Source organism: Empidonax traillii, unplaced genomic scaffold (assembly GCF_003031625.1).
Source record: "Empidonax traillii isolate 1590-97213 ecotype Southwest subspecies unplaced genomic scaffold, ASM303162v1 scaffold714:size326938, whole genome shotgun sequence".
NCBI lineage: Eukaryota > Metazoa > Chordata > Aves > Passeriformes > Tyrannidae > Empidonax > Empidonax traillii.
In genome coordinates, this window is record NW_020955907.1 from 47,435 (window position 1) to 75,221 (window position 27,787).

A 27,787-nucleotide genomic window follows, 5' to 3' on the forward strand; every position below is an offset into this window, starting at 1 on the left:
CTTCGCTGGATCATGATCAGGAAAACGAACTACATTAAGGGCCATTCCTTAGCAATCCGGCCTTCCACAAACACCTTTTTCAGGACTGACACCGTGACTTTCGGGCACGGAGCCTGCCCTCGCTCGCAACGCTCTGCTCACACCGCAGCTGTTGACAAGCGCATTTCCCAGCCGCCCGCGTTCCCAGGGGAGCCTTGCAAAACGGAGGGAAGGTCGCTGGCTGCTTGGGCCTGCCCAGGACAACACTCCCACCGCGCCGCCAGCGCAGGCCCGGCAGGACATGGGCCGGGAGAAGCTTCCAGTGGCCCGACCGGCGGCGGTCTGGGCAGGGGCCGGCTCTCCTCAAGAGAGCGCACACCTAGCACACACCTCGAAGGAGAGCCGCGCGGGGCCGAGAGGTGCACACACCCCAACGCAGGCGGCTAAATGGATGGTGGGACGGGGCACCGCCCCCTCCGGGCCCCGCTCCCCCGCCATCCCGGCACGGGCCGCCGCCTTACGGGAAGCCCCTTCCCTTCGCTGGACACGCCCATTCTGGAGACGTCACGGAGGTCGTGGACCAATGGCGACGCAGGGAGGAGGAGGGGCGGGCGGGACGCGCGGGGGCCGGGGCGGGGCCGGGGCGGGGCTGGCGCGTGGCTGCTCGCGGGGCTGCGCGTGCGGGACGGTGGCGCGATGGCGCGGGGCGGCCCGGCCGCTGCGTAGGGGCAGCAGCCGCGGGGCGCGAGCGGCGGCGGCGCCGGGTAAGGGGCGCGGGTCTGGTCAGTGCGGTTATCCCGTCCCATTCCGTCCCATTCCGTCCCATTCCGTCCCATCCCACTCCCTCCCCTTCGGCCCCCTCAGCGCCCTCGCCCTGAGGGGCGTCCGCTGCCGGGGGCCGCGCGCCGCGGGCGGGGGCACCGGTGCGTTCGTCCGGGGCTGACGGGGATTCGCGCCGGGGCTGTTGCGGGGGCGGGCGGGCGGCACTTGCGCCACTCGTTCTCCGGGCCGACCGCCAGCCGTGCCCCGCGGCCGTGTCCCGCCTCGTCCCGCCTCCCCTCGCAGCGCCGGCGGGGCTGCCCGGCGGTGACGCTCCGAACGCGGCACGGCCTCGCTCGGGGCCGCTCCGCGCGTCCATCCCCCCGCGGGGCCGCTGCCGGGGGTCCCACCCGCTGCCCCTCCCCTGGCCCGGGGGGTAGGTCAAGCCGGAGGGTGTCTGGGCTGTCCCCCAGAGCGGGGTGGCGAGTGCCGGCGCTCTGCGCTGACAGAGGGGCCGCGACCCTCGCTGAGCTCGCGTCTCTTGGGCACTCTCGGCTCCCTGACAAGCTCGGCCGCTCTATCGGCGGGCATTTCCTTAATAGAAATGTTAGTGTTTTGTTGCCTTTGCCGCAAGAGATCTGCTCTTGTTGCCTGTGGATGAGAAGGTAGAAAACTGCTAGCCTTGAAAGAGACGCTCGCTTGTTCTTACTGCTGGTGAAGTAGCGATTCCCTGAGGAATTAGGGAGGAGCGGGTGGGTGCAGTGGTCAGTCTGGGTCCTCTGGTAATTTCCAACGTGCTCCGGAGCTCCGGTCAGTCCTGTAGTAGGGCTCGGATGCTTTCCCTAGAGAAAATAGGCGTCATTATTTTCTTCTCTCAGATGATGAAACTGAGGCACAAAGGAAAGCAGTCTGCCAAGTGTGTTGGCAGTGCAGAGGAGAATAAATCCCAGTCTCAGTTTTCATCCTTATGTTAGGCTGACTAGGATTGCCATCTGTGGCTTCTTGTTACTTCTGAGACATTTCTGAAGGAGAAACCTGGAAGTAGAATTATGTGGGATTATAGTATTGTCCTTGGAGATCTGTCCTGTCACTGAGGAAGGGGGGGGGAAAGGGGAAGATCCACAACTTGAAGAGATTGGATACTTTTGGGAGTTAATGGTCTTTTTTCTTTCACCCTTTTTTTTTTTTTTGTAAAAACATAAAATTTCTCTTCTTATATACTGTTACTTTCAGAGGAATAATTATGTAAAAGATACCTCTTTAGCGCATCTAACTTCTGAACTCAAAAAATTTTTAATCTGTATGTTAATTTATCACAGTAAGAATGTAAGAGTGGATGATGACATTTTGAGATTACTTCCTAGAAGTTGAGCACTAGAAGCAATTACTTGGATCTTGTTTACGTGTCTAGAAATGTGATAGCTTCAAGTAAAGCAAATATGTAAATATTTTTGGCTGTGGGGGGAAGATAAGTGCACATCCATAAGTGAGTATATAAAATGGAGATACATTGTTTCCTGTGCTGCTTGTCTGGAGGATTAGCACTAGCACAATGATACACAAATAAATAAATTTGGCAATTTTTTTAATAATGATTTTTTTATTAGCAAGAACTGTGTAAATTAGAGAACCAGCCTTGCTGGTGATCAGTTTGGAAGGTTTGACTTCAAGATAAGTGCATGGAATGCTAAGACTTTATTTTGTATAAATTAGTTTAATTTTTGGACTGAAGCTACTACTCATTAGCTTTGAAAAAATCCTGAAGTATTTCAGACAGAATTATTTACAGTTTTAAAAAAATACCAGGAAGAACTTAATTATTGCCAGCAAATATTTGGTTACTCTAATTAGGCATTTCAGTAATTTTAATCTGTGTCCCTTTTTTGTTTTTCTTTTTCCTGTTTATTTTTTAGTCTGAGTGTTATACTAAAACCCCAGAGGTATGGAGAAGCCGCCTCCTAGAGTCAAAGGAATGAGTAATGTAGAGAAATTACATACCTATAGGGTGAAAAGGATAGAGATAATCCCTTTCACATAGAGAGACTTTAAATACGAGAATGAATTTCAGAATATTCTGTACATATAAGGAATGTCATGTATTATTTTCAAGTGCTTGTCTTAGAGGTGTTTGGTGTTGTTTCAACCTCATAAATATTTCCAAGAAGGAAGTAAGCTTAGAGGAAGGAAGGAAGCTTGCAGATTAAATACTCTTAATTAGAAAGCAGTTACTGTTGTAGTAATCAGAATTCCTTGAGGATAGCTGCAGCTTTTAGATGGGCTTTAAGTATCTGCCTGGCTTGTTATAAAACCTCAAGCAGTAGCTGCTTTGTGCAGTATCACTGGCCCTATCTACCTGACCTGTGTGGATTCTTAGTGAGAGATTACCACTTGAAGCGCTAAACTGGGCTCTTAATTTTTTGAGGAATTTCTGTAAATCCATTTGCCAGCAACCTTTGGTCTTCTGTGATTTATGTGGTGATGAGCCTTAATAGACTGAACATCTTCCTGTGGTGGTTGTGGTGTTATCTGTACTTCCTGACTTCAAGCCGGCTTTGCTGGCAAGTACCTGTTTTGGCTACAGTTTCTTAAGCTGACATTGTCGTTTGCCGGTCATTTGGAAAGTAATTGTCACCTCTCTGAAACGGAGAGATGATAATTCATTATATGTCATCTGTATTCATTTTGGGGAAGTTCTCATGATTTATGAAAGAAGATTAATTTTTAAGACTTCTCCCTTGCTCAGAGTAAGTAATGATACCTGTTTTGGATGAATGCCTGACACTTCTCCAAAAACAGGTCACAGGTTAATTATAAAACTCAGCAGTGTTGCTACTTTGTGCATATGAAGCTCGGCTTTAGGGTCGTTCTTAGCTTTTCACAGGACACTGCCTGAAGTATCATCTGAAGTATCACCAGGCATGAAGGCTTAGTGCTTTCCTTTCTAAATGGTTTTAGGACGTGAAGAAGAGTAATAGAAATTCCGTAGGATTTAGGGTTTAAATGAGGTGATCTCAGAGCATATAAGTTTTGTAAGTCTTTCTTTACTGAAATAATCAGAGCATTTTAAAAGGTTTTCTTCCTCTTTGGAATAACTTATGTTCTGAGTTAAGGACTGTTACAGACAGTAGTTCTAAATTGACCATGTGTTTTTACTCTGTAGTATTTTGATGGACTTTGATCTCCTGTCACTTAGGCAGACTAAACTGAGAGTAATTTGCAAACTTCAGGCATCAGGTTCAACTTGAACCTTAGATTCCTAATACACTATACTAGCTTTGGGCTCTGCATAATGAGTGGAAGAAACTACTGCATTTTCTGTTGTCTCTAGACTAACGGCTCAGTCTCACTTAAAGGAGTTAAAGGTGAACAATTAGTGATTATCATTTCTGTTGAATGCTGGCACTGTCTTTTAAAGTTTGGGTTGGCTTATCTGCAGGGTTTCTTCACTTTAGCACTTTTACATGCTCAGATAAGAAAATGCTACTTTGCATAGAAGTATCTTCCTCATTCTAATGTTGTGTATGGGTCCTTGTTTTGTTAGTTACAAACCCCACCATTTTTTTTGGGGGGGGGGGGGCCTTCGGTTTTTTTACAGCTTTCATGTAGGCTAGATGAATGGAGGTGTCTAGTGTAATTCTAGTTCTTTCTGCTAGAACTAAATTATTAAAATAGTATACATTAGAAGGGATGGTAATAGACCCTTTGTGGGTTGGGAGGTGTGTAGCTTCAGTCTTCTTCAAACTGTATTGATCAGTGGAGGAGGGGAGAGGTAAAATATGTCAGAATTGCCTAAAGCAAATATATACTGAACATGATTTTGACTCTATAGTCGCAACTGCTTGGTTCCCATACTGTAGGTAGGTGGGTGAGCTTTCCACTTAACTCTATTTTGCAGCTGATGGAGCATGAGTCTCGGTTCTCTTGTGTTTTAGGAGCTGAATGCAGTGGAATTAAGTACCATATCCTGTGGAGGGTTTCATTGCTCCCTCAGAACAGGCGCTAAATTTCCAAAGTGCGAGGTAGTGTAGAGATTTGGACTTCAACCTCTCATATGTGAATTAATCTGCTCAGGACAACTGAAATGTAGTATTCTAAGCCTGGAAAACAGTTACATACAGAAATGGCATTTATTTTAAAAGATAGTAATTTTATTAAAATTTTCTATGAAAAACATCATACTTTAGGATAAAATCTATACTAATTCCATATTACTTCTGATTACTTCTGTTTACTTCTGATGACTATTACTTTTTATTTATTTTCGGTTGCTTTGCAGTTGTTTTTTTTCCTAACCTGAGCCATACTTAAAAACTGCTGGTGTGAAAATCATTGAATAATTTTGTGGAAATATCATTTCATCTGAATAAATAATGACCAAAAAGAAAACCAGTAACTTGTAATGATGTTATACTTAGTTTAGCTGACAATGCCATTATTCTAGTGTGTTATGTCAAATGACTCCAAATGGGAGAGAACTGCTATACTGAACATAATTTTTAAAAAAAAATTTTATTTACCTTTTCACATCTGTTTCGTTCTTTCCCCTTCAGTGTGGAAGGTGCTTCTGCTGTTGTTTTGTGGCTGTTGGCAATTAGCAGTGAAGTGGAGCTGCTGCATCTTTCCACCTACCTTGTAGTTGCCCTCAGGATTCTGATGAATTTCAGATCTTCTACAACTCCAATTGTCCTACTTAAATAGTTTTAAATGAGTCTTGCTTTAAGTGACAGAGCCTGAGGTCTATCCATAATAGAGAACAACAAACTTTAGGTAGAAAGCAGTATTCTGATAAGTGTTAGTGTAAGCCAAGGCATTAAAGTAGATTCCTATGTTCTGGTTTAATGACTTAAATTAAAAGAGAATACTCTTCAGAGTTTGGTTGTATTTACCATGTAAATTTATATAAATTTATGAAATTAATTGGGTTTTAAAAGGTAGAAGTGGTCACTTGCTTTTAGTAGTTTAGGGCTGCTTTACCACTGCAAGTTGAGAAAATAAGAACAAGTTTTGTGGCTTCAAAACAACTGGAGTGGAAGCTACTGTGTGAATGCTTCAGTTCCTCTGAACTGTTATATAGATTTGTCAAAACAGAATAAGTGAGCTCTGCTGAAATATAAAAATAAATAACGTAAGATATTATAGAAAGTTTCCCAACTTTTGAGGAATTATGAACTCCCTTGTAACATTTACAAGAAATAATTAGAGCTTTTTCTATAGTAGATAACAGTTCTTGATATGGAATGTATTTTAAGTCACTCTTGTGAATGAGAGACAGTGGTTTTGTGATGAATTGTTCTGAACCTTGTCCAAAGCCACTGAAAGCTAAGGTGAATATGGTAACCATAACCAATTTCATAGGGATATATTTTAAAACTTGAACCACAGTGTTACACTCGTATTCTAACTGAACCTCCCACGAAGTACCAGTAAGGTTTGTTTTCACATACCACATGAAAACCTTAAGCTTATACATTTCTTAAATTTTTACCTGATGAGGCTTTAAACTGTGTCAGTTGTCTTAAGTAAACATTTAATTTTGTTTTAGCAGTGAGGGAAATGAAAACAATATGCCCATTCTTTCTCTAGAGTGAGAAGATACAAACTCTTTCAGGAAAGTAAATGTGCATAGGTGAGAAATGATCTTAAAGCAAATGCAAATCTGAATTTTACATTGATCTAAACTAAAGAGTAATAGTTTAAATTAAAATATATGTATATCTTTCTCTGTTACAGGAATTCCGTGCAGCATGCTTTCTGGGTGGAACTGGGTGGCCTATGGCTTCTATCTGCTGCTGAATATTTGTTCTCTTGAAGGTAAGAGTTCTGTTTCTCAAACACAAGAGACTTGTACAACTTCTTGAATACTTGGTTTTTGTCTGGATACTTGTGGGATGGGGACAGAAAACAAGGTGTGTTAGGACACCTTCTTCTAATGCTAGTCCACCACAACAAAGGTCCACACTTACCCTGATTCTTCTGTTTTAACTTCCTTAATAGGAAATACCTTTTTATTGTAAGAGTAACCTCAAGAGTAATAACTTCTTCTTTCAAAACATATAAACATTCAACCCTATACTCTCCTCTCTCTAAATGCTCTTGTTTGTGAATAGAGCTTTTTTTGCTTGGTAAAATGCTTTTGTAAAGCCAAAGGAACACTGCACTGATTTTGCCCCTTAGATCTGCTTGGTGGTCTACTAATGAATTGCAGTTTTATAACTGTCAAGTAACTACTTAACTTCCTGCTTAGACATGTAGTATTTTTAACATTACACTAGCAGTGTATCAGCAGTATTGATTATGGAATGCTCTGTAGTTTTTAAGAAAGATTAAATTGTTTTTTCTTTTTAGCTTCAGGTGGACTTGTGCAGTCATGTGGTCACATCATCCCAGAGTCTCCTGTGTTGGCCCTTGGTTCCAATTTCACAGCATTATGCATTCTGAATGAGAGTTGTCTTGACTTTGGCAATATCTATGCTAGTCAAATTATCTGGAAAATTAAAAACAGAGTGGTGCCTAAAGAACAGTATCGTGAAATAAACAGAACGGTTTCCAGCGTCACATTTAATGACACTTCTTCACTAGCTACTCCTCTGACATGCAACATTTTAGCAGATGGACAGATTGAACAGAACATATATGGAATTACAGTTACAGTAGGCTGTGAGTACCATTTTTTTCGTGTTATTCTGGTCTTCTGAGAAATAGGAAAATTAAAACAATGGAAAGTGTGCATATCTTGGAACACTTATTTTCAATCCCTCAGTTCATGCATAATTGTAGAAAAATAGTGTCAAATTACATGACAGCAAAGCTGGTAAATATGCACTGAATAAAGTGTTCTAAAAAACAGAAAATACTCAGCATTTTCAGTGTTTAAATAGGATGAAAACAGATCAACAGAAAAAACTTTTAGCAGGAAGATTTGAGTTACAGAACTAAGATATGGATTTAACAGAAATAGATCCTAGGAAATTAACTTTTCCTTACTTCTTACTTCTGTATCAGTGTTGATTTTGAATACTGAAATTAAGGTTTTCTTCACTGATGGATTGAGCAATACTTAGTCCATGTGTGCCACTTTAGCTAACCTGAACTGCCTTAAGGATGGAACATATTACTTGTATTACTTTACTTCTAAACGTAAGGAAATACTTTTAACTCACTGTAAACTTTCCTTGTTCAAGAATGGTAGTACTTGCGTAGTTCCGAGCAAATGGTCTTTGAGACAAGACTGAGGTCTTGAGAAAGTGTCATGAATAACTTAATATGCTACTTCCTAATTACTTGGCATCCTACTTATGTAGTAAGTGTTCAAGTGTCCTAAATATCGTACGATATGGCTGATGAGTTATATTGTCTCCTGGTGTTGGCAGTTGTTGAATGGTCCGCTGACTTGAGTTCACAATTCAGACTAATGTGGTTCTAGCATGACTTGCAAGATACTTTCTCAGAAAAGTAATATTTCCTATTTCAACTTCTGAGGAGTAAATATTTTACCGGAAAAGATGTGACAGATAAAATAGGTGAGGACAGATAAATTATGATAAACTAAAGGACAGTACAGATGACATTCTACAGTTGTAATTCACATTATGCATCTTGACATGCATTTGTATTTAAAGCTATTGTACTAAATAAGTAATGAGGCTAACAACAGGTTTGAGAAGAATGCAAGTTTAGGAAGGAAAGCAAATAGTTTTGGTGCATTCTGAAGAAGTTTCTTACACAGTACAATTCACTGATGAAGATCCCTAATCTTCTTGCATGCATTTGCAACTAAAGCATCCTGTGTGAATGAAAATATATTTAGATGAGAATTGGTTGATATCAGACTTTCTGCTTCAGAATGAGAAATCTTTGTCATTCCTTACTGACAGGTGCTTGTTCCTTATACGATCTACTGTTTTTCAAAGCAACTGGTTAAGCTTCTTGACTTTGATTGCTGAATCATACTTTAGAGTTTTTTTGCCACCTCCTTTAGAAATAAAATTGAGTAAATACTTCTGATGTTCACTGAAATTGCTCTAATGGGACACTTTTAATGATTTTTATTGGGTTGAAATGTGTGTATAGATTAATTATATACTAACTTTCTGTACAGTGCCCCCAGAGAAGCCCAAGAACTTAAGTTGCATTGTGCATCAGATATCAAAGCTCACAAATCCTATGACTTGTACCTGGAACCCTGGAAGGCCAACATTCCTGGATACTCAGTTCAGGTTAAAATACAGATGGTAAGTAGCCCTCTATAGAATATCTAAATAATTTTGAAGAATACTTGTAGGCTAAGCCAAATTTCCTTGAAATTCCTTGATACTTTGGAAAAGTTTTAAACATTTAAGTCCAGTTTTCTGAAACATTGCTATCTGTCTGGTTTGAGGGGGAAGGGAAGAGTTACAGAAGTTGTTATTGGAAGATTCTAAGTCAGACATGAAATTTTGTTGCTGCACTTGTTTTGGATTAACAACAATCTCATGGTTTTCCATTCTTCAAATACATGATAAGTGTGGCTTGAGTACAATATGCCTAATAAAAGGTGGCTGTACCCAAATTATTTATTTTTCATTTTTCTGAGTTGACTGTTCTGTCACATTCTAAACAAGTAGAAGAGGTCTCTGCCCATTGTAGGAGAATCAGACTAAGTGACCTTTACAGGGTCCCTTCTAATCCAAACCATTCTATCATTCTAAGTAGAGAAACCAACGTATAGTGACTGAATTTTGCAGAGGTATTATCTACTCTGCACTTCGTAAGAATCATGGACAAACACTATTCTGAGTTAATCCTAATATGAAAGCTTCAACAAAGTATTTCTACTGTGAAAGCAAGTTAAGTATTTTTCAAACTATTCGAATGGTCTCTTGTAGTTTAAAATGGAATGAGCGGAATTGTTGCTCTGCTCTGGAAACAGGAGTGACTGCCTCCAGCTTTCCATCTACCCAGTTTGCTGAAGTGTTGTGGTAACAGCTGTAGTAGAAAGTATGCACAGATAGGAAACCTTAATGCTTTGCAAATATCCTGATGCCCTAGAATTATCTACTGTTAATGTAGCAGAGGTGGTGAACAGAAATTGTGTTGCACCTCTAACACTGTACTCTTGATGGGTATACAGATAGTACCGACTACATCCTTTAATGCATGAATATGCTTCCATTTAGTAGCAGTGTTGCTTTTGATTAGTTGTATCAGTTCTTGATCTTTATTTTTTTAAGCTAAGTCAGGTTTTTATACAACTTTAATTAAAATACTGTGGCTTGTGCTTTTGAAGATATGTGACTGGAAGCCAAGAGATTTTATTCTCGTTTCAATTCTAATGCTCTTATGCATTTGTGGCTGAACTAGCCATTTTCATCTGTTTACTTTTTCTTCCCACTCCTCCTTTGCTTACAAAGATAAGTCGTAGAGATGGTAGAGGGGAAACATACAAGATAAACTGATTGATCACTCCAAACTTACTGCTTTGTACCTTGTTTTTCCTTCTCTTTTATTCAGGCCACGAGAAAATTTTCCCGACTGTATACCAAAAGATGTAAACAATTCTTGTACAATTCCTGATGTTCAGTTCTTTGTTAACCTGGAGATCTGGGTAGAAGCAGCAAATGCTCTTGGGAAGGCTGAATCTGATCACCTTGTTCTTGATCCCATTGATATTGGTAATTATATGCCTGTTAAAGCTTTAATAGTACATTACTACTGTTTCTGTGAATATTGCTGAATTAGTATTTTAATGTTTCTTCACCATAAAAATTAACACTGCAAAAATGTTATTGACTAGAATTTCAACTGTGCTGGGCAAAGGTAGAGACAGAGAGATTTCATCACAATTCAGATGGCAAGTTTGAGTAGTCTGCTTTAGAAAATAATATGAAGTAGCAGGCATATGAAAGGCTTTAATGCTAGTGTTGCAATAGAGTGTACCAGCTCCTAAAGTCATTGTAAAATACAGCTGTGGAGCTGACTCTGACTTCTTCTCTTCTAGTTAAACCACTGTCTCCTCACAATGTAACAGTCAGCTCAGGAATACTGCCTACTGTCCTGAAGCTTTCCTGGGAGAATCGTATTTCATCTAATGTGATGACGCTGAAATTCAATATTCGCTATAGAATCGTTGGTGACACAAACTGGATGGAGGTAATACCACTTATGTCCCTTGCCACTCTTCTTGTGTAACCCAGCCATCCATCAAACTGCAGAAATTCCCTCACTGTTACAGTTCACTTTTATTTTCTTACACCTTGTATGGCTACCTATGGTAGTTCATCTGGCCTTTTCATGAAAGCTGTGAATTAGCAGTCTTTTGGCACAATCTGAGTACAGTGACCTTCTCTTATCTTTGTGGACTTCTCTGCCGTTCTCCCCATCACAGTGCAGTATGTTTATTTTGAATTTTATTCTGCATGTGCAACATACAGAGCATTCATGAACTTTCTACTTCCCATGCACTGCAGATACAGTGATCTAAATGTCAGTTAGAGCTTGGGTAAACACTGTGCCATTCTGGAATGCTTTTTTGAACTTACTGTACCTGCAGTAGGGTTGCAATAACCCCAAGCAGCAGTATGGTCTTGGGGCAGAGTGGTTGGAAAGCTGCTTGGCAGAAAAGGACCTGCTGGTCAATAGCAGCTGAACATGAGCCAGCAGTGTGCCCAGGTGGCCCAGAAGGCCAATGGCATCCTGGCTTGGATCTGAAATAATATGGCCAGCAGGACCAGGACAGTGAATGTCTCCATGTACTTGGCACTGATGAGGCTTCACCTTGAATCCTATGTTTAGTTTTCAGCCCCTCACTACTAGAAGGACATCGAGGTGCTGGGGAGTGTCCAGAAAACGGCAGTGAAACTGGTGAAGGGTCTCAAGCACAAATGTTACACAGAACAGTTGGGGGTACTCAGTCTGGAGAAAAGGAGGCTCAGGGGAGACCATATCATGCTCTACAACTAACAAAAAAGAGGCTGTAGCGAGGTCAGGGTCAGTCTGTTCTCCTCAGTAAGAAGTGTTAGGACAAGAAGAAATGGCTTCAAGTTGTGCCAGGGCAGTTTAGATAGGATATGAGGAGGAATTTCTTCATGGAAAGGGTTCTCAAGCTTTGGCACAGGCTGCCCGGGGAAGTTGTAGAGTCACCATTCATGGAACTGTTTGTGAAGTGTCTAAATGTTGCACTTAAGGACACGGTTCAGTGGTGGACTTAGCAGTGATAGGTTTATGGTTGGCCTCAGTGATCTCTTCCAACCTAAATGACTGTGTAATTCTGTAAATCTGGCTGCCCTGCATACCTGCCTTAAGTGTGTTGCAGTCAAGGAACGGGAAAAGAGTAAGGAATATGCCTTGCCTTATCTTCCCATCATCAAGATCTCTGGCATTGTTTTTTTTTTTTCCGTCTATGGACATATTTTTAATAGCTTCTCAGTTTTTCCTTACTTTAGGCCTTCTATCAGAGCAGCAGTATTCCAGAAATGCTCTTTTTTTCCAAGATCTTGTTTCAGTGCAGAGGCCTGAAAATATTCTGAGTTCCATGACTGCTTGGAAAGAAGGCTGCTTCTGATTTTACCAAAATACTATATTTGGAGCAGGTGACATAACTCAGCTGCCTTTGTATCTAATATGGTTTTAGATGCAGAGACTATTTATTAAGGTCACCTGTATTGATATTTTAAAGAACACTGACCTGCGCAATGTAGTCTGCAACTTCAGGATCTGGGGATATTTTGTCTTTATAGGATGATAGAGCAAGTTCTTTTAACTTGTTTTGCCTTTTTGACATGTTCACAAGACCACTGAAACAGTAATTTTTAAATCAACTGAACTTGCTTAACTGTGGTAAAATTTGACTATGTTGGTAGTTCTTTGCTCTCAAGATTAACCTTTTAAGTGTCCCACATTTATGTTTTATCTTCAGTCATTCCTCTTGCAGAACTCCTCAGTGTAAAAACATTATTGCAAATGGAATAGCATGTGACAGTCAGTGTCTATGTATGTACCTACTTGTGTCTATTATCTATATCACACCTGTTTCTGTACATAGGAAATAAGATTACTTTTCTGGCATTCAGTTGCTCACCTGAGATTAACAAAAGAGCCTATGAAAATAAACTAATTTATTAGCAAAAGTATAAATTACTCCAGAATTATTTTCAATTTCAGTTAAGATAACCTAGTGAAGTTCTGAAATGTGAGACAGGATATTACAGATCAGTAAGTAGCAGAATTATATGAGAAGGAAAAAGAGAGATATAAGCTAGTTTTAAAAAATCAGAATATGAGAGATTATTCTGAGGTAGGTGCTTAACTATTCTACTGCATGTATGTTGTTAGACCTGGTAAAGACACACAATTGTGATTGAATCTTTGTCAAACAATGGTGGAGATATGAAGCCTTTGGAAATAAGCAGGGAGGAAACTGTTTGTTATGTGTGTGTATGCGGTGGGGAGCCCAATTGGATGACAGCTGTAGTAGCACAGAACTCAGCTTTATAGTATTTTGATCAGTGCCTTTAAAATATTTCTTCTATGTACAGATTCCTTCAGAAGATACAGCTTCCCCAAGAACTTCGTTCAGTGTTCAAGGGCTCAAACCCTTCACAGAGTATGTCTTTTCCATTCGTTGCATGAAGGAAGATGGAGTGGGCTACTGGAGTGACTGGAGTGAAGAAAAGACTGGGATCACCACTGAAGATAGTAAGTAATATATGAAAGTAGGTCACTGACTTTCAAAGTGTGTGAGTATTCAGCATTTTGGCAATAGCCAGCTGAAATTGCAGATCCTTACTTGAGTTTCTTGATTAGATATGCAACAAAGCTCTCCTGAGCTACTTTCAGCACTGACTGACTTGACCCGGGCATTCCAAGGAGCATAAGAATAGCTTCCCATTAAGCTAGTGTAGTGGTGCTTCCTGGAAACAGCTGGAATGGGAGGTAGGGAAGAAGAGCTTTCTTCACAGAAAACTATATTTTCGAAGTCTTCTAGAGGAGCTGTAGGCTTTATGCTTGTTTTTTTTCATTCTGAAGGTTATCCTCTAACAGAAGTTATTCTGCCTATTAGAAAGTTTTATTGGTAGACCTACTGCCTTGCTTTGTGAAAAACTTGATGTTTAGGATGCCATTAGATAAAGCTCTAGGTGAACAAGCATCGACAATCATGAAACAGAAGCAGTCACATAGGATGCATAGGCTTCTTCACAAACTTAGTAAAGCAATGATACAAAATAATGTGCGTATAGTAAGTGTAGCCTCTTATGCACCAAAGCATCTGAATAAAACATTCTGATTTACTTTTAACTTTTCCTAAGGTTTTCTGCATCTGTAACACTTTATTGCTTATTAGTCACTTACAGCTCTCTCTGCACCACCTTGTACCCACTCTTTACATTATACACAGAGTAATCAAGAGTCCTACTGGTCGTCACTGATGTGGTTGTCACTGTGAGAGGAATAAGAAAGAGAATGCCATCTATAGAAGTCATCTTTAAGCAGTTTAAGCAAGATTGAGTTTGTGTGGAAAATGGTTCTATTTTGTTTATAATAATCACAATATTCAGTGTTTTCTCAATGTTCCTTCTTGATGAGGTACCACTGGAGTTGTTTTATAGATCTGACTTGTAATATCCTGTTCCTTTCAATAGGGGGGAACACTAATTGCTACTGTCATAATTTAATGAGGAAAACTGCTTAACAACTTCATACTTCAGCTCTTTGGGGCAGTATTTGAATCACATTTAGTCTTGCACAAAAAGACTTTGCAAGCAGGATACATACAATTTCAAAGTGTAAATTTTAAAGATACACAAAAGATAGCAAACCACTAGGTGTAACGTTCACAGCCCTGTTTAAAAAAAAATGCTTAAGAGTGTCAATCAGGCCTCAGCTTTCAGTGCTTTGTGGAACAAATCCTCAGCACTGTAAAACTGTTACCATGCACTAAATCTGTTCTTGCTACAGCCAGCTCACCGACTTGACTGGCCTTTCAAATACTTGCAGTGCTTCAGTCAGCTGTTACGACATTGTCTGTTTACATTGAACTGCATGTTCTGCAGGTGTGCTACATCAGCCTGGTCATATTCATATTCCTTCAGGACAGTGGCACTGAGACTGCATTCCATGTCTTCTAAGATGCGTGTCCACTGCATTCCACAGCACATTTTTTAACTTCATTGGTTGCTTTGAGTTGCTCATGAACATACACATTGCTTGAAATGTACTGTGGCATTAAAGTAACTAGAGCTTGCTGTGTTATGAATTCAAGAGACTTCTCAACTCATGGAAATCACTGCAGTATGTTCCCACTAGAGTGGCGTTCCTTCAAGTTTGTGCTTAAGTACAGAGACTATACCTTCTGCCACTGAGTTGTGCTAAAACCATTAGTTGAGTGTATTTAGCATTTTTTGTTACTGATGTTGTTTAGCTGTTTTGTTCTGCAGCATTTAATGACTTAGCAATTGTGGCAAGCGACTGGAAACTCGTATAAAGTTGCACAACAATAACTGAGCAGTGAAATCACATTCAAATCACACCCATGCATTTGTTACTGTGTGAAAAATCCTCTTCTAAAATAGTCATTTCTTAAATTTTTCCATTAACAGAACAGAATTACTTGCAGCACATATTGAAACACAACCTAGACCTTGTTCATTTGGCCCTTTAATTGGCTTTCAGTATAAAACTCCCAGACTTTCATCAAGAACTTAGCTTTCTGTGGTCTGTTTTCATTTTGTTGTTCATCTTAGTAACCTGCATAATCTGAACTGGAACTAATTCAACACCTTTAATATATGTTTGAAATGTTTTTGAACCTGTGTTGGTGTCAGAACACCCTACATTAGTGTCTTGTTTCTTGCTAAGGTAAAAATAATTAACTTCAGTGTGCAATAAGCTGTTGAATGCCTGTGTCATTAGTTGTGATATGCTGTAAATGAAAATACAGTGTATTTTCTACTGGTAGAGAAGAATTTTAACTAATTGTCATAACTAGCCTTCCTAATGACAATAGGGTAGTCACAATTTTCCTACATTGCTTGCTAGTCAGATGGCACTTTGTGCTATTACAGGAATAGGTTAACAGTAGGATAATTTCCTATTCTGAATTCACTTATGGACAACTTAAACGGTGGGGTCACCTCTTGCAGATACCCTCGTAAATTTATAGGATAGTGGGATAACTTTAATTGGAAAGGTTATGAAGTATGTAGTTTCGTGATTATTTTTCTACCCAGTGTCAGGCTTAGACAAAGGACTCCAGGTTGCAATTTTGGCAAAACTAAACCAAAACTTAATTAATATATTTTTATTTTTGAGTTTCAAAGATTAAATGAGAAACAAGCAGACACTGCAAACTTAAGTTACTTACACAGTTATTGCCCTCAGTCAAATTAGAAAATTAACTTCTGAATATTGTGCTTTGTCTAAGATTGTTAGACACACATCCCAGAAGGTTCCACATCTGCTTGCCCTCTGCATTCAAAGATTTGGTGTTTGTCTCAGTAGAAAGCTACCAAGATACAGGCTTGTTTACTCTTTGGAGGAAGGTATTCTTCTGTATTTTTCATATGGTTTTATCCAAGTGTTACGTTTCCAAGCATTAAGTATTGTAACTAATCAACTGAAGTTTTAATAGAATCCGTAAATGGAAATGCAGAATTACAGTGTTAGAGTAATGCAAACATTCTGACAATTTTGAAATCTTTTGGCAGTTATTTTACTACATAATCCTTATGAGGAAATAACTACTTTTTACTTCCAAATAGCGACTCTAGCCAAGCATCTTCAAATCCAGCAGAATAGATTTGTTGCAAAGCTATGTAAGTTACAATAATATGCATTTTGATTTCTGGAGATTCTAGAATTAGTAAATTGCCCTCAAAGGGATTTTATTTTAAAAGTTTGTTTGGTTTCCTCCTGAATCATCAGGAGTAGCAGCATTGAGAATCACTTGCTGATTTCTGACTTTAAAGGGAATTAAATAACGTGGGGATTTTATCTTGGTTTTGTAGGAACTTGGTTATTAGTATCAGTTAGAAACTCATTCTAAAGTTGTGAGGAATTAAACTACTTTTGCTTGCTCCAGTGTCCATTTCTCTTCTACTTCAATAGGCTGCAAAATTGGCTTTGTTTCTGGTATGTACTGATCCTACCCCATATGGAGCCGATGAATAGAGCTTCTTTTTGTGTACTTAATACTCAGTAGGGATTTTTTTTTAATGGCTTTTAGCCTTTTCTTCTTGCATCTAGTCTTCTTTCTGTAATATCCTGTGTATTCCATAATGCCCTCCAAGGTGTGCTCACTTCTAAGCCATCTATTTGCTGCAGAGTTCAGAGCATGTCTTTAAACAAAGCTAAACCAATATAGGTTCAATTGTTAAAACAGATCACAAATCCTTCCTTCTTTATCCTGACTGAGTTTGCAATAATGAGCTCTAACTGAATGAATTTGTCATCTTAGATTGGCACAATAAGACAAATATTTTAGTAATTTTTGTTTAAACAAAGTGGAATTTTTGTGCATAATGGCATTGCTTCAGTTTTGTGCAAAATTTATTTTCTCTGGGGGAGATATTGTAAAATATTATTTCAGTATTCTAGTAACTACCTTTCAATTCCTAATAATAATATGGCTTCATTTTCTGTGTTTTCTTGGTTGGGCTGAGCAATGAGGATTTCAGGACTGCCTGCCTATTTAGGCTGCATTGCTGTTCTGCTGTAATGACTGGATTTGCAAAAATACTGTTAATATTAACTAACCATGTCTTATTTTAGCATTCAAACAACGATGTTATAGTAGCAAATGAACATGATCCATATTAGGCAAGATATACAGTTCCTTCATTTTCATGTAAATCAAATGCAGGTACTCAAGTGAGGTTAAGAGCTCCCTTTGCCTCAATTCCTTGTTCTCCTTCATTCATAATGTAAATCATAAGAAACAAGGTGCACGCTGTATACTTAACACTAAAGGGTTTTTGAGGTAAAACAGACAAAAAAATTATTAATGTACAAAATATAAAAATCATATATTTAAAGCATAGGATAATCAAATTATGAATTTAAACAATTTTAAACAATTTAAACAATTTAAAAAATATGTCTACTATCAAGTATTGTTTCTTTCATCAGAACCAACTAAAGGACCACCCATATGGAGGATCATTGATGCATCTCACTCACCAGCTTCCTGGACCGTGCATCTGATGTGGAAGGTAAAGCAACATGGTAAACTGCAGAAATCGAGCATTCTTTTTAAGTGGAGAAATGTACCCCAGCAACCTTGAGTAGGGTTCTGGGAAAGTACAGGTTTTATTTATGTGAGAAGTTCCTTTAGTGTTCTTACTATAATAATGAGTTATGGAAAGTTAAAAGTAGAGATGTAAAGGCCATCAGTTAACTGACACACAACTGTGATCCAGAGTATACAGAATACACTTTCAGATTTCTGACTTGTCCTTAAGAAGTCTGTGATTTTGGAACTTCGACTTGAACTAAGCAAACCTTCATGTTGTGCCTTGTGCTGTAATCTGAAGCTTCACTGTCTGGACAGTGAAACCCCAGCTGCAAAATCCATTAAGCCTAGAAATCCTGCACAGGTCAGGCTTGTTAAATACAGTATTGCATGTTTGCACACAGTAGGCTGCTGCGTCCAATTGGATGATTGGTCCAACTGAGACAGGGAATGTAATTATGGTCAGTCCCTATCCTCTGCTTTCTTTTGGTCTGTAAACTGTTTCCCAGGTGTCTTTTTATTATTAGTTCTCCCCTATTGCTATGTGGATTGTGTGAAGTTACACGTAAATTGATAAGGCATTATTTTCTGACACCTCTTGTGACAACACTGATAGGCACATGGTGTGATTTGTGGGGTGGTCCTGGACAAGGCCAGGAGTTGGACTTCAGTGATCCTTGAGGGTCCCTTCCAAATCAGGATGTTCTGTGATTCTGATTGTGACATTATTTAGCTTAGAATAGAAAAACTGCTGCTACTTTACAGTTTCAATTTTCTCACAATTTTTCTGGAAACTGATACTGTTACACAGAAACATAGTGTTTTTCTGTGTTGTTAGATGACACAAACAAGTATTTTTCCCATGCATAATAAAACTACTTTGAGTGTTTTGCTTCAGGTTCAACACAGCTTAAGATATGAGACTCCTTTTTATGTCATTGTGTTGTAAAGTCACTTAAAACAGAGATTTTATCAACACATGTTTTGTGGTCTTTACAGAATAGCTTTTATTAAGGTGAGATTTTGATCCAAGAAAAATAGTATTTAAATGAGAAAGAGGTTTAGAATTTACTGTTTTACATAAATGAACAAGGGTTATTTATGCTTGTCTTAAATATGCAGATATTTGATCTATGCAACTGTTTTGTTTTTAGAGTTTTGAATTAAAGACAGTAAGGGACATGTCACATTAATTTAATCAAAGATGTGTTTCTGACAGGCATTGAAGCCTTCTGAAGCCAATGGGGTAATCTTGCAGTATGAACTGACTGTCAGAGATAAATCATCTCTCTCCAGTCCAGTGAAGAAATTCAATGTTACCAGCACCAACCTTACATTACAGCTGCCAAATAGAACTTACGAAGTGACTGTGACTGCCCATAACAGAATTGGGGCATCTCCTCCATCAGTTTTACTTATCCCAGCAAGTAATTCAAAAGGTTAGTGTCCTGGTAATGTCTCTGTCAAATAAATCAGCATGGCTTTTGTTATAAAAAATCTTTAGTGTTGTAAAATTATACCTTTTACATGGACACAATTAAAAGCACTGCTGAATGTATCTACAGTCTCATGTGTTTATAACTGTTCTACCATTTATATACCAGGGAACATATGGATTTATGTACTCATAGGGTCATTTGAAGCTGTGTGTGTGTTTTGCTGGGATTTGATCCTTAGAACTGCTGTGTACCAATATTCCCTGTTGTTTTTTTCTTAGCAGGCATTTTTGTGTCCTTCTTTAAAAAAAAAAAAATATGTTGAAGAAGCAAGCATCATTTACTTCGTGTACTTATAGTTTTACCATTGCTCTTCTTTTAACTTCCTGATCTTCTTTCTGCCTCTTTCTTTGCTTTTCCCAGTCTCACTCTCCCACATTTTCAGTATCTTGCCTTGTTTCTTTGTCATATGTTTCCACTGTTTCCTTACTGCTTGTGTTCCTTTTCATGTTCTTTTTATTATACAGGAATAAGAACTACAGGCTGGTTTCTCCTTATTTCCAGCCCAAACATTACCAAGAGAGGAAGCAAAAAACAGTTTTATGGGTAGATGCTGCTTTTAGAGTAAACAGAAGGGAGAGCCGCTGGTTTTAAAACCATTAGATGAATTAGTTTAGGGTATGATTCAAATAAAGTAGCATTGCAAAAGGAAGTAAGCACTTGCTAAGGTGTAAGTATATAGTGTATATATAAGGTATACAGTATATAACATATATATAGTGTTCTCTCTATATATAAACTATATAGATATATACTATCTATATATATATAGTATATATGTATATACTATAGGTAAGGTATAAATCTTCATACGGTTCTTAAGTGTGGCTGTTTGATACACTTTAAATTCCTATTCTGAGTTTAATTTCTCTCTGAAATAGACCCTTTCTTTTGGAAGAAAGAAACGTAGTGTCTGTTTACATGCAATGAGGCAACTTACTGTGTTGGAGAACAGAGAAGCAGAGTCTAATTTCCAGTTTTCATATAGCCTAATACTGCTTACTTTGGATCTCTGATACAAAGATTCGGGTGGATACCTCCATATTTCAGAAAATGGTTTTTACGTAGGTTCTGTCAGTTTACCACCATTGCAGTAACCCAAAACTATCAACATTTTTCAGAATATCTCTTATAATGAATATTTAGTGGAAGAACTGTTAGTATTGATCACCTTTCTGTTTTCTTTCATTGCAGCTCCTGTGAAGAATCTTAGAACATTGCCTAAATATGACAAGTTGTGGGTAGGGTGGACTGCTCCTAACAGTTATGTTCTTAGATATGTGATCGAATGGTGTCTGGTGTCCAGCCGCTCAGACTGCATCATAGAATGGCAGATTGCACAAGGAGATGTTCAAGGAATAGACTTAAAAGGTATTCAGCTCATAAGTGTACAAAAGTTTTACAGTGGGATGCTGTAAAAACCTAGTGAGTATTCTCAAGGTGAAGAACATCCTCATGCTGATTAGAGTTTTGTGGTAAAACAGGAGACTGGGTTAGTGCTGAGAAGGTTTTTTCTTTTAGTTTATTATGAGTATATTTTTGTGAAACTGTATCTGATCTTGCATTTTGAAATTTATGTCATGTAACAGCAAGTGGTTTTATCTGCATTTTGGTTTTAGTCTTTTCAGTCTTGGGAACCATTAAAATAGTGAACAGGCTTAGTTCCTTCAAAATCAAACTCTCTGATCCTTCTTCAGTTCAAATACTGAAACTTGATCAGCTTTACTGTTCTTTTCTGATTATGAACAGTAACTCAAATCAGTAATTTTGGGAGCTAGTACTGCAGACAGATAAAGGCTTTTTATTTAAAATAAATTAGAAAAAGACCCTTGACTTCTTTGAAGCCTATTTATTAAATTTAACATTTGAATATGAATTCACTTCCTTTAGTTAATATTTTGGAGCAGTATGTCAGTGAGCTCTAGAAAATACTCAGCTACCTAGATACAAGTGAATCTAATTAAACAGACAAAACTCAGAAGTCTGTATCTGAAGTAAATGAGAAGGATGGTGAGCAATTTGACTCTCTGTGAATAAACAACAACTTTTAAATTCCTTTTATTAGGTATAAAGCCGTTCAAGTGTTACTTGATAACTGTGTACCCTCTATATGCTGATGGCCAGGGAAGTGGACAGTCGGTGAAGGCTTATCTGAAGCAAGACCGTAAGTACAGAATCATCATCTTAGAACACATACACTGATCTTTTTGACAAAAAAAAATGAGGCCTTTGCTTTAATGTGGACTACGTACTGAAAAACAGTCTAATACTTCTGCCATAATTGATCTAGTCTCTTCTGTTCATATCCATTCTGGTTATTTACAGTATTTAGGAGTTAAATAGATGTCTGTGGCTGGCACATTCTGTTTTTCCAACCTCTATCAGATAATTTGGTATAGTGATATTTATATACTGATTTATTTTAAATTTCAAGTATAAAACCAAGACTAATTAATTATTCTTTTTCATATTTGTTTTCCTTTTTTAGAACATCTTTGTAGTTTTTTATTTTTTCTGAAAACAGTGCTTTCCAGAAGAGTTAGTCTAACTATTCTGTTGAAGTTTTTATGCAGTAGCAATTCAGTGCTCGTTGATATACTTGCTTCTGTGGATGTAAGCCTGCCAAACAGGAACTAATCTTCATCTCCCATTACAGGTCCTTCAAAAGGACCTACCGTTCAGACAAAAAAAGTAGGAAAAGCTGAAGCTGTTTTGACGTGGAACCATCTCACAGTGGATGAACAAAATGGATTTATCAGAAATTACACCATACTTTACAAAACTATTGATGGAAATGAAACAGGTACCAAAAAACAGAAGTGGTTTGTGGCATTGAAATGTTTCATCTGTCTACTTCCTAATGTTTGTTTCTGGAAAAAAAAGATAAAGAATCAAGTGTGGTTGAGAGTCTGTTCTGATAACATAAAGCTGATGTCTGGGTCATAGTTCTCTATCTAGAACAGAAGAGTCCCTAGCAGAGAATTCAGAACATTCAATCTATGTATAGCAGGGTATTGAGTTTAGTTTCTGAAAGCTGATTTGTGGATACTGTGCTCCCATCCCATATTTCTGTCTAAATACAGAGTGAGATGGTGGTATATCAAGATGATGGTAGACCATTTCAAGATATAAAAGGAGTTGACTGCATTTGGTTGGATCAAGGGTTGGACTTGATGATCTCAGAGGTCTCTTACAACCCAGTTAATTCTATGATTCTATGGTTCTATAATTTAACTATGATAAAACCTTAAAAAAGGGGGCATGAGGAGGAGTTTATTAATCCTTCTGGAACTATAGATCAGTATAGTACTGATGTGAATCATAGAATCAGATGGGTTGGAAAGGATCATCAAGTCCAATCCTTGATCCACTACTACATCCACTACGCAGTTACCAGGCTGTGGCACTAAGTGCCACATCCAATCTCATCTTAAAAACCTCCAGGGACGGAGAATCCACCACTTCCCTGGGCAGCCCATTCCAGTGCCTGATTACCCTCTCTGTAAAGAATTCCTTCCTAATATCCAACCTAAACCTCCCCTGACAGAGCTTGAGACCTTGCCCTCTTGTCTTACTGATAGCTGTCTGGGAGAAGAGACCAACCCCCACCTGGCTACAACCTCCTTTCAGTAGTTGTAGAGAGTGATGAAGTCACCCCTGAGCCTTCTCTTCTCCAGGCTAAACAATCCAGCTCTCTCAGCCTCTCCTCACAGGACCCGCTCCAGCACTTCAATATCCTTCCTGAACTGAGGGGCCCAGAACTGGACACAGCACTCCAGGGGTGGCCTCACCAGTGCTGAGTATAGGGGAAGGATCACTTCCCTGCTCCTGCTGGTCACACTGTTCCTGATCCAGGCCAGGATGCCATTGGCCTTCTTGGCCACCTGGGCACACTGTTGGCTCATGTTCAGCCTCCAGTCAATCCAAACTCCCAGGTCCCTTTCTGCCTGGCTGCTCTCCAGCCACTCTGTGCCCAGCCTGTAGTGCTGCAGGGGGTTGTTGTGGCCAAAGTGCAGGACCCGGCACTTGGCCTTGTTGAACTTCATCCTGTTGGAATCAGCCCAACTCTCCAGCCTATCCAGGTCCCTCTGCAGAGCCCTCCTGCCTTCCACCTGATCAACACTCCCCCCAGCTTGGTGTCATCTGCAAATTTGCTAATGATGGACTCAATCCCCTCATCTAAATCATCAATAAAGATGTTAAACAGGACTGGGCCCAGCACTGATCCCTGGGGAACACCACTGGTGACCGGCTGCCAGATGGATGCAGCCCCGTTCACCAGCACTCTCTGGGCCCGGCCCTCCAGCCAGTTCCTAATCCAGCACAGAGTGTCCCTGTCCAAGCCATGGGCTGCCAGCTTTTTCAGGAGTATGCTGTGGGAGATTGTGTCAAAGGCTTTGCTGAAGTCCAGATAGACCAAATCCACAGCCTTCCCCTCATCCGCCAGGTGAGTCACCTGATCATAAAAGGAGATCAGGTTGGTCCAACAGGACCTGCCCTTCTTAAACCTGTGCTGGCTGGGTCTGATCCCTTGTCAATCCTGTGGGTGTTGTGTGATTGCACTTTGATGATCTGCTCCATAACTTTGCCAGGCACTGAGGTCAGGTTGATAGGACTGGGTTTCCTGGGTCTTCCTTGCAGCCCTTTTTGGGTATCAGTGTGATGTTGGCCAACTTCCAATCATCTGGGACCTCCCCCGAGAGCCAGAACTTCTGGTAAATGATGGAGAGCAGCTTGGCAAGCTCTTCTGCCAGCTCCCTCATCACCCTAGGATGGATTCCATCTGGCCCATAGACTTGTGAGGATCCAAGTGCCTCAGCAGATCGCTAACTGTTTCCTCCTTGATTATAGGAGGGCTATTCAGCTTCCTATCCCTGTCCACAAGCTCCAGAAGCCAGCTGTCCTCAGGACAACCTGTCTTACTGTTGAAGACTGAGGTAAAGAAGGTGTTAAATACCTCAGCCTTGTCCTCATCTTTGATAACTATGTTCCCACCATTGTCCAATAAAGAATAGAGGGTTTCCTTGTCCTTCCTTTTGCTGTTGATGTATCTATAGAAAGACTTTTTGTTATCCCTAACAGAAGGGGCAAGATCAAATTCGAGTTTTGCCTTCGTCTCTCTGATTTTCTTTCAGCAACACCTAACCATATTCCTAAACTCCTCCCGAGTAGCCAGCCCTTTTTTCCATAATCAGTAGTTTCTCTTTTTTACCCTTATTTCCTTTAAAATCTCCCAGACCAGTTGTCTTCCCTGTTGGCTTGCCTTTAGGCAGACTGGGACAGCCTTCTCTTGTGCATTCAAGACTTCCTTCCTGAAGCATGTCCATCCCTCCTGGACTCCTTTGTTTTCAAGGGTAGTTTCCCAGGGTACCCTCTGAATCTTCTGAGAAGGATGAAATCTGCCCTCTGGAAGTCCAGGGTAGAGGTTTTATTGAGGGCCTTCTTTGCATCCCTGAGTGTTGAAAACTCTGTTATTTCATGGTCACTGTGCCCCAGACGGCCTCCAACCACCACATCTCCCACCAGCCCCTCTTTGTGAACAGCAGGTCTAGCAGGGCTCCGCCCCTGGTAGGCTCATTTACCAGATGGAGCAGGAAATTATCCTCTGTACATTCTAGGAATCTCCTAGACTGCCTCTTCTCCACTGTGTGGAGCTCCCAGCAGATATTTGGCAGGTTTAAGTCACTCACAAGAACAAGGGCTGGAGATTTTGACACATCCATCAGCTGCTTGCAGAATAATTCATCACCCTCATCATCCTGGTTGGGTGGTCTGTAACAGACTCCCACCAGAATATCAGCCTTGTTGGCCTTCCCCCTGATTCTGATCCACAGGTACTCAACCTTATTGTTACTGACTTCAAGTTCTGCAGAGTCAAGAGAGTCTCTAACATACAGAGCCATTCCTCCACCTCTCCTACCCTGCCTGTCCCTTCTGAAGAGCTTGTAGCCATCCATGGCAGCTCTCCAGTCATGTGAGCCATCCCACCACATTTCTGTGATGGCGACTACATCACAGCTTTCCTGCTGCACGACGGCTTCCAGCTCCTCCAGTTTGTTACCCATACTGTGGGCACTGTACTTTGGCTGGGCGGCTGATTTCACTCTTGACCCAGGCTTTCCGCCCTTAGGCTCATCTCTGGAGAGCCTAACTTCAATCCCTTCCCCCTTCAAACCTAGTTTAAAGCCCTCCTGATCAGCCCTGCCAGCTTACGGGCTGTAGTCCTTTTGCCCTTGCTAGACAGATGAAGCCCATATGATTTGAGGAGACTAGCTACCATGGAATTAGCCCTGTGGTCAAAAAACCCAAAATTCTGCCAGTGGCACCAATCCTTTAGCCACCTATTGATGAGATGGGTTTTCCTACTCCTCTCCTCATTCATCCCTGCTACTGCAGGAATTGAGGCAAACACCACCTGTATTCCTGTCCCATTAACTAATCTACTCAGTGCCTTGAAATCCTTTTTAATCACTCTGGTACTTCTTCCATTAACATCCTCGCTGCCAGCCTGAACTACCAACAGCGGATACCAACAGGGTCGAATTAACTCAGGGAATCTCCTATTTAAAAAAAAAAAAAAAAAAAAAAAAAGAAGAAGAAAACAAAAGCTTGTGTTGAGGGCTGATTCTCAATAGATCACAGCAAGGAAGCTGCTCTGCTGTGTACAAAACCCTGACCCAGAATCAGGTCGTCTACGAATGATTTAGCGCCAGGTGCCCCACGATCATGCGGTACATGACGGGGGAGAGGCGGCGCCGCATCCATCCGCCCCTCCACTCCCAACTATGAGCAGCACTCTGCACCAGGCCCACCTGGGTCAGGCGGCCAGCTATCACGAGCCCACCAAGGCACCGGCAGCACTGCGGGATTGCTGCATCTAGGAGGGATTCTGACTTGGAGGAGTTCAGTCATAAGCCAAATCATTTTGCTTTAAGTACATCTTAGTTTTCAGTAATGTGTATGAACTGCAGGCATAACGCAGGGAGCTAGCACTATCAAAATTTCCTTCCTAGATTTGCTTAAATTAGAAGAGCCAGGTACTTATGCATACCGTATGTCTTATTATTTTTAACATGGGTTTTTTTCTAGTCAGTAAACTAGACACCTTTAAGCCTCAAATGTACTACTAGTTTGGTTTATTGATGCATTCTGGGGAAAAAATCTCAGGGGAAATTAAACTAAATATAAAATACCGTCAAAAAAAGACTAATTTAAAACATTCAAACAGAAACAAATCTCAGCATTTCTTGTACAGGTTTGTAGTCTTTCTGTGTGTTGTGTTTTCTGTACAACCGCACATTCTGCTAAAACTGTCTTGTATGTCTGAAGTCTTGAATGTCTTAATGCTGCTGGTTTTTTGGAGATCTAATAAATTTTACAGAAAACTAGTATAAATTTCTTCCTCTCTTCAGTTGTGACAGTGGATCCTTCCAAGACAGAATATACCCTTTCCTCTCTAACCAGTGACACACTATATACTGTGCGGATGATGGCATCCACAGATAATGGAAGCAGGAGTGGTCCTGATTTCACATTTACTACACAAAAATTTGGTAAGGATGAGTGGCAAGTCTCCTGAGTTGCTCTTTTTATGTTGTCAAGCATGCTGATTTCAATGGGTTTTGTGTATACTTTAGATTATAGTGTTGTTTTACCCTGACTTTTCATGAGTCATTAGGATTTACTCAATGTTCTTGTCTCTTCTGGTGTCCAGTGGCACCTACCCTGGTCAGTGTCTTTGTTTTATTCTGAAGATAGGTTGGCCTTTATTACCCTGGTTCAGGTGTCCTAAGAAGCTGCAGACAGATGTGCTTGGACCTTGATCTGCTGATCTAGGTTCTAGTCAGCATGTGCCATTCTTACAGCCCTTCCTCAGGTTCTGCATTCTCCTTTATACTACTATTAAAGTTTGCTACAGTTCTCTACAGAGACTTACTTAGAATACTTAAATTTGAATGCTTAAATTTATTATATGTTCAGCTTTAGAGTTCTTATTTGTAATGGTCAGAGCAATATTATTAACTGAATTTAGTTGTGGAAGATACTTCTTTAGATTTAGCATAGGTATTATTTTCTGTATAGTGTTGCTCTTCTCTAAGCATTCTCTAAGGTTAATTAAGAATATGTATAACACTGAAAGGAATACATAATAGTAATGCGGACTTAAGTGTTTGCAGGCAGAGGTTACTTTCATGTACAGAATAAACTGATGGATGAGTAGTTTGAAACAGGAAGGGTTAATCGAAACTTTGCTTACATTACTTATTTGACCATGGCCATGTTATGGCAGCCAACAGGCCACTGAAATCCCTGGATGGCACACAAATTGACATAGAAATTACTGTCATAC

General features: G+C 40.0%; 1 protein-coding gene across 2 annotated transcripts in view; it reads left to right on the forward strand.

Moving 5' to 3' along the window:
- Nucleotides 1-706: 706 nt before the first annotated feature.
- The window catches only part of IL6ST (interleukin 6 signal transducer), a 30,632-nt gene continuing 3,551 nt past the window's right edge, over nt 707-27,787 (forward strand). The window contains exons 1-13 of one of the 2 annotated variants that reach the window (XM_027900168.1): nt 707-743; nt 6,469-6,549; nt 7,084-7,395; nt 8,837-8,969; nt 10,228-10,388; nt 10,715-10,866; nt 13,251-13,410; nt 17,839-17,921; nt 19,161-19,380; nt 20,632-20,808; nt 21,503-21,601; nt 22,094-22,240; nt 26,850-26,990. In XM_027900168.1, the coding sequence (XP_027755969.1) occupies nt 6,483-6,549; nt 7,084-7,395; nt 8,837-8,969; nt 10,228-10,388; nt 10,715-10,866; nt 13,251-13,410; nt 17,839-17,921; nt 19,161-19,380; nt 20,632-20,808; nt 21,503-21,601; nt 22,094-22,240; nt 26,850-26,990 (1,852 nt within the window). In that variant the 5' untranslated portion in view covers nt 707-743; nt 6,469-6,482. Of the gene's footprint in view, nt 744-1,219; nt 1,404-6,468; nt 6,550-7,083; nt 7,396-8,836; nt 8,970-10,227; nt 10,389-10,714; nt 10,867-13,250; nt 13,411-17,838; nt 17,922-19,160; nt 19,381-20,631; nt 20,809-21,502; nt 21,602-22,093; nt 22,241-26,849; nt 26,991-27,787 lie in introns of those variants that run through there. The other variant, XM_027900167.1, reaches the window with a different exon arrangement.